The sequence below is a fragment of the Nicotiana tomentosiformis genome, chromosome 2, assembly GCF_000390325.3.
Source record: "Nicotiana tomentosiformis chromosome 2, ASM39032v3, whole genome shotgun sequence".
In the NCBI taxonomy this organism is placed as follows: Eukaryota; Viridiplantae; Streptophyta; class Magnoliopsida; order Solanales; family Solanaceae; genus Nicotiana; species Nicotiana tomentosiformis.
In genome coordinates this window covers 189,769,970-189,777,505 of record NC_090813.1, presented here as the reverse complement: position 1 = coordinate 189,777,505, position 7,536 = coordinate 189,769,970, and the positions used below count along the sequence as shown (strand labels likewise).

Below are 7,536 nucleotides of genomic sequence, written 5' to 3'. Positions count from 1 at the left end.
AAGTCATAGATAATGGATTGAATTGTTAGAAGATTGTATCTTGGATATTCCATAGCACCCATGAAAGGCAAAAGTAATAACTAATACCACGAGCCGCAGATCGGAAGATAGCTTAAGCCTACATAAAGGCTGATTAGAAGAAAGAGGAAACTAATGAGCTACATCAACTAAGTAAATCAGGATTCAGATTATTAGACCCAGAAAATTATAGAAATAGTGGTTGAGAACATTGTAGAATCACTCTTAGTATCAGAGTTACAAGAGAGATATTACAACAACTATATTCTATAACGGCTCTACGATAAAACCAGTTAGATGAAAACCAACCTCATAAGATGTCAGTATGAAGCTCCCACCGGATTGTGTATGCGCCAAAGGTGCAAGTATTGTAATAAAGCTTCAAGTTGTGGATGTTAATTATACCTATGTGGAAGGGAGGTCACGAAAGAGATAGATGATGTGGCAAGATTTTAAGGTAAGTAAGGAAAATGTGTACAGCGTACGAGATATTCAAATACAGAAGGTTGTGAATTGTCCATATTTCGGATAGATGGCTAGACGCGCTGGGATTCAGTATCCAGGAATGATAGCAGCGTCGTCAGTGGCATATTTTCCAGCATATGGTTTCTATGTATCGAGAGGTCTAGTTAAAAGAGTAAAGAAGAGTTAGAGATGATGTGATTTCTCGCTTGATGTTATAGAATAACATAAGGAAATCTATGGTACAAGCAAGTTGAAGGAAGGTTGCGAGTAGTATAAATAGATATGGACAGGTCATAAGCTAATGTATGGTAGAGCGACTAGGTTTTAGGAAGACATGAGTAAGGATAAAGAAAAGGCGAGTGATAAGACCTAGATGAAAAGTAATGAGGAAGCATTAATAAATGCAACTAAAAATAGATAATTTAGTTCACATTTCACAATAGAATTTTGAATGATGCAAAACAGCCACGCTTTCAAAGAGATGAAGAAAGTCGATTTACATAAGATAGAATTTTTCTAACTCAAATTAATTTGATTGATTTATGTTGACGGTAAAGAGTTTTTTGTTGTTCATGATGGTGGATAATGTTTCTGGGAAATAAGACCTGGAAAAGATGACGGAGTGAAGTGAAGAATAGAATTAAGAGTTTTATTAAGATAAATGTATTTCAGAATTATATAATAATATAATATGTACAAAATAGTAAAAGTTTTGATCAAACTAAAAGTGCTTATAAGTTGAAAAGTCATAAGTTGGGGATGACCAACTTATGACTTATGGCTTATTTTGGCTTATAAGCACTTGACTTATAAACACTTTTGGTGTTTATCAAACGCGTATATAAGCCAAAAAGTATGTATAAGCTAGTTTGACCAGCTTATAAGTTTAGCCAAACAAGTGATTAAGTATCGAGAAGTATCATCATATCATAAGGATAATTATAGTCCTCCTCGATGCATTCAACATCTAGCAATAATATAATGCTATAATTAGAAAACATATGATATATTTAATACACACATTTATTATGAAGCAAGCAAAATGAGGAGATACAGTTCAATAGTGCCTACTTTTAATCGTAATAAGCCACAACAATGGAACTCCAAAATATCTCTATTTAAGTAGAAACTTTTTTAGCCAAAGCGCAGAAAGTTTGGGATACCTTTTTAAATTGTCTGTGTAATCAATAAAATTAATCCCAAATCTCTGTGTGTAACCTGAATTCCATTCAAAATTATCCAACAACGACCATGCAAAGTAACCCTTCACAATCACACCATCCCTGTTACAACAAAAGTATTAATATCAGCATAACTTTTTCAAGTATATAATATTGCTTTTCCGACTAATTTTCAAAATTAGTACACACATAACAAAAGGCTTTTGTAGAAAATATGAGTTTAGTTAACCGTACCTATATCTATCTATCTATCTATATATATATATATATATATATATATATATATATATATATATATATATATATATATATATATATATATTATTATAAAAGTACGAATCTTCCAAGCTAAATGTTGAACGACAAAAATATCCTTAAAATATTAGCTGCCTATTATGCCCTTCCATAATTAAATTATATCTTAAATATTAATGTCTAAAAACGAAAAAGCAATTCAAATATTGTATAGTCCAAGTCAAAATATCATTCTTAGAGTTCACTTCGTAAAGAAAACATATTCGTCCATTCATTATTTTAATGGAAATCAAATTCTATATTCATTATCTATAATTCTTACTATAAATATTAGACAATCAAGTGTGAAGAAAATATTATCTATAGTTCGGGAAGTTAATTATGTGTTGGAACCAAAACAAGTCAAATATTAGATATATTTCAATTCTTCTCCATAGAACCAAATATAAAATTCACCACAAATAGTAATATTTACGCCTTAGGTTATCAAAGTTAATTTATTGTGTGGCGTGATCACAAATTTTGAATATACCTTCCCATAAGTGTTTGTTGCATTCTCGAAGTGATCTTAAATCTTTTAACATAATTCTCAAAATGTTGAGTTTCATTTTATCTTTAGATTGTGTCAAAAATTTATTAATGAGTTGGTTTTGATAACATATAATGTTTTTTTTAAGAATTGTGGAACTTCATACTTATTCAGCATCGCTTCACAAACAATAGTGAATAATATCGTATTTTAAAGCGAGTTTACAATTTTAATGATATAATATTGTGATTCTAAAATATTTAATTAGTTCCATTTTTTCCTCCTATATTATGTCAAAAATGTTGTTGATAACTTGATTTGAATTATATATTATATTTTTTTTATTTTAAAGAATTGATTATTAAACTTCCTACTTTGTGCATATTCAACAGTATAAGCGATTGAAAGCTTATTATTTTCAATACATATTTCTCGTGCAACGCACAAATATAGAGACTAGTTTATATTAAAAGCACGAAGGTCCTTAGCGAAATATCGTTCGACTTTTTTATCCTTTTAAAATAGAGTTCACACTTGACAAAATAGTCATTTTACTATTTTCTTAATATTTAAGAATACTCATTTAAAATAATTCCCTACTATTTTAGAATAGTCATTTAATTAATTCCCTGCTATATAGGAATTGCCATTTCATTACTCCTTTAATATTTATAATATTGATCTTCAATTCTGTTTTGTTCTAGAATTTCAAGCACACATAGTAGGAAAGATTTTCGTTCACTACATAATAGGAAAGTTTCCGTCCAACTCCATTAATATTTAGGAGTATTATAAAAATTTTCCTTAAATTTACGAGGGTCTTTTTTTAGTTAATAAAATTTTGTCTAATTCGCACACAAAAGGAAGGTTTCGGTTGTTTTAGTTAATAAAATTTTCACTAATTCACATATACTATGAAACTTTCGATACTTACAACTATAGTCAAATTTAGAAGTATTAAAATTTTCACACTTGGAATGTTTCTTTAGTAAACAAAATTTTAACTAATTCACATACACATAGGGGTGTCAATGGTTCGGCTCGGGCGGTTATTTTATAAAATATTTACCATACTAATTTTTTGATTATTCTATTATATATAACCAAAATTAGACTTTTCGAAACCGTCCCAATCATGTCGGTTTCTCTTCGGTATCGGTTCGGTTCGGTTAATTTTCGGTAATTTTTTTAAATATCATATAAAAGTCACTAGTAGAAGTAGAATGCAATAACATACGTACTTTTATAGAATTTACCAAAACTTTGTCGACATTTTTACAGTTTAAAATGTGATGAATTAAGAAAACATGAAAGATGACTAGAGTATACATCCATCAATTATTCTACAACAACCTAAAAGAAGTTAAGCAAATACAATAAAAATATAAATCACACGAGTGTAAAGATATTAACCAAGCTTGGACACAAAAATAAAGTCTATAGAATATTAAATATTCAAAAAGATAAATCTAAATCATACGAAAGAAAACATATTCAATACATTGTAATTTGTTACTCATAATCGCTACAATACCTTGTGTTTTGCTAGTGAATATGCTGAAAATAATTTAGTTTCAATAGGAGTAGCATAATAGGTTTGGGAATTAGGATTTTGACTTTAATTAATTATTAGCTTGTAAATGTTTCATAATTCTAAGGCCCAAGAAAAACTTTAATGTTTTATTATTTGAAACTTAATATATAAATATATTTTTCACATTGTAAATTTATTCGGTACGGTTCAGTATTTTTTCGATTTATTTTCATAAAATAAAAAACCTACCCTAATTATCGGTACGGTTATAAATTTATATAAAAATCTACAATTTTATTAAAATAAACCTAAAAATTGTTTAGATACAGTACGATTCGGTTGATTTAATCGATTTTTAATTATCCATTCACACCCCTACATACACATACTAGGAATGTTTTGGTATAAATGTTTGACACTAATTTTTTATAAAATATATTAGGTGAAAACGAGCTCTTTCGTGAACTTCTTTTTTATTAGAGTTTTTTGAATAAATTTTTAAACAATTATATACACAGGTACTTCTATAAAAGAAGTTATAATTACACATTTTCATCATTATAAAACTTTGGCCGCATCAACTACAAAATCAAAGGTTTCAGGTACTCTTTCTTTGAGTAAAATTTTTTATATTAGTAGTTGAATTTTGCATTCATGTATTTGTATTAGTAGTTGGATTTTTCTTTACACAATAGTAGTTGAATTTTGCATTCATATATTTATATTAGTAGTTGGATTTTGCTTTACACATTAGTAGTTGAATTTTGCATGCACGTATTCAACCCAAACATCTTTATTTTGATGCTCTTGATTGTGAATCTTGATTGCATAGTCGCCTTTTTGCATTAGAGTGTATGCTTCAATCTTTTGTCTAAGTTATTTCTTCTACTATTTTTTTGTGCTCTCATTGGACCTTTTTCTCCATTTTTAACAGCTTCGGATAGCTATGTGGCCAATGATTTTGCTACATCGAGTTCATGCATGATTCATGTTCTATTGCCGAAGAAATATCAAAGAGAGGATAAATTGTAGTTTTTTGTTGGGATATTAAATATTTACGGAATCAAAGTTCTTTAAAAAGAGCTTTACTTTAAAAACTTTAAATCTTGTACTTTTATGGAATAAAGTTTCTTCCTTTATTGAATAACTAAATAAGACTAATATTAATCATTTCAGAACGTAATTTTCTTTTATTATTTTTTAACTTAAACATATATATTAATATCGAGACGAAGCAAGACTAGTACATTTGATACGAACACACAACATTAACAAATTTTCTTAAGGAATAGTCAAACTAAAGCTATTTTTGTGAGAGGGATATATTTAGGCAAAGATTAATGGACTCACTTAAGGGCAGCATTAAGGGCCAAGAGATGACGACGGTAAAAATCTACTCGTTGGAAATCATTGACTCCTTGCTGAACGCCGGTAACATTAGCATCACTCATTCCTGATAAAAAATCAAAAATTTGTGAAGAAAGTTTGAAGAATTCTGCTTCAAATTATTGTATAAGAGACCAATAGTAGATTAGTTCTTTGACATACCATTCTCAGTAACGTAAATTGTGGGATTCTTGTATTTTTTCTTCGTGTAGACCAAAAACTTATGAAGTCCTTCTGGGACCGCGAAGAAAACACTCGAGCCCGTCTATAGTTAAAAATAAATGAGGAAAATAAAAGAAGATAAAATATAAGCGTCAAAAGATAACGTTCGCTTGCGAGGAAAAAGGTAGTTAAGTTGTTTACCGGTTCACCAATGAGTTTTCCATTTCTTTCCGCTGCAAAATGTTTTTTAAAAAAGGGAGAAGAAAATAAAGGTTACATATAACGGAAAAATTAAGATTAAAAAGGATTTTCATTCACTAGTTTAGGTCATGAAAGACTTTTAGAACTCACTTGTTTCATTTACTTGAGAATCTCTTGAATAGCTAATGTTCACTTTATACGGAGAAACATTGGATGCATAATTCGAAGTGTAGTAATTTAGTCCCAAGAAATCATAGGAACCTTTCACCATCTCAGCTTGCTCTGTCGTGAATTTTGGTAAGCGATCTTGCACAAGTCTACGCATATTTTCTGGATAGTCACCAGAGGTTAATGGATCTATAAACCTACATTCAAGAAAATAATAGATATTGAACGTCTTAGACTCAATGAATGAGAATATTTGGCTTTAGTAGGATTAGTAATATAGCTTAACCCAAGCAAATTCCATGATTACACAAATAGTCACTTTCTTGGTGTATTTTGAAGTCGGCCACTTTTTCAAAATTGGACCAGTGGTAATGAGTTCGAAAGTGCTTACCTGATTTGAAGTCTAAAATTCAAAAGTAATTTCACACCACTGATCTAATTTTGGAAAAAACAGCCAACTTTTAAGTATAAGGCCAAAAAAGTGACCATTGGTGTAAATAATATTCTCTTTGTCTAATTTATGTGTCATATTTTCCTTTAGTCTGTACCAAAAAAAATTATATTTTCTAATTTAGAAACAATTTAACTATAAGCTTTCCTTTATACCCTTAATGAATTGATTTCTAGTCACACAAACTTTTACAGTTTATTTTAGACTACAAGTATCAAAAATCTTTCTTTCTTTCTTTAACTTCGTGCCAAGTCAAACACGGTCATATGCTTAAATTGGGACGGAGGGAATACCATATTCTATAGGTTAAAAATGTACTAACCATCCAAACATGAAGTCGATGGCTCGCTTAGCTGCTTTCGCATCTTCTTTAGTCTTGGAGTATTGTTCAAACCAACGAGACACCAGCACTATTCCTATCTCACCCTTTTGTAGTGCCTATGTAATTTATCAAACGCAAAAAAAAAAAAAAAAAGAATTTTAGTGAGGAGACTACTAAATAAATTTCCAGTTGAGATGACTTGAATATAATATCATGACTCAAAAAGGAAAAAACATGTCCATTTACCCTGTATTTAGTTCTATATACTTTAGCTGCTTCAGCATGAGCAAGAAGCATGTGGTGGCCAACTATATATGGTTCAGTTGCAGAGTCCCCAGCAACGCAACTATTGTTCATCCAAGCAGAACATCTTCCGGGTGCGAATTGGCCCGAGTCATAGCCAATAGAGGCATAAGTCCATGGCTCATTGATTGTGGTCCAAAGCTTAATCTTATCGCCAAATTCTTTGAAGCAAAGGTCAGCATAATCGCGAAAATCGCTCCTGCAAGTAAAGGGTTATCCTTTTTGTTTACCCTAAAAATGAGTAACAATTAAATTTATATGCGGTTTAAAGGATACGTGATTTAATTTAATACGAACAATTAAAAATAAAAGATAGATGAATTAAAGACGAAATAAATGATCAAACCAATCGCAATGTAGTGACCAAACCTGATCTCAGATTGGACAATGAGACTCGTCCTCGATTGGACCTTCGGTACAAGCTCGGTCGCGAGCGAATAAAAGAACAAGCGAATAATGCCTTGAATAGTAGCTAGAAGACAAAAGTAAACTTTTATTGCTTTGAATTATGTGTTACAATGTGTCAGACTAAAGAAAAACTTCCCATTTATATAGTAGGAG

General features: G+C 30.1%; 1 protein-coding gene across 1 annotated transcript; it reads right to left on the bottom strand.

Annotated features, from left to right (window-relative positions):
- Window positions 1-1,489: 1,489 nt before the first annotated feature.
- On the bottom strand, window positions 1,490-6,091 carry LOC104085535 (beta-glucosidase 13-like). The gene is made up of 5 exons (XM_070194362.1): window positions 5,882-6,091; window positions 5,732-5,763; window positions 5,531-5,633; window positions 5,333-5,435; window positions 1,490-1,766 (listed from the first exon to the last, which is right to left on the bottom strand). The coding sequence occupies exons 1-5, from the start codon at window positions 6,054-6,056 to the stop codon at window positions 1,598-1,600; spliced, it is 582 nt and encodes a 193-aa protein (XP_070050463.1). The 5' UTR covers window positions 6,057-6,091; the 3' UTR covers window positions 1,490-1,597.
- Between the last annotated feature and the right edge of the window lie 1,445 nt (window positions 6,092-7,536).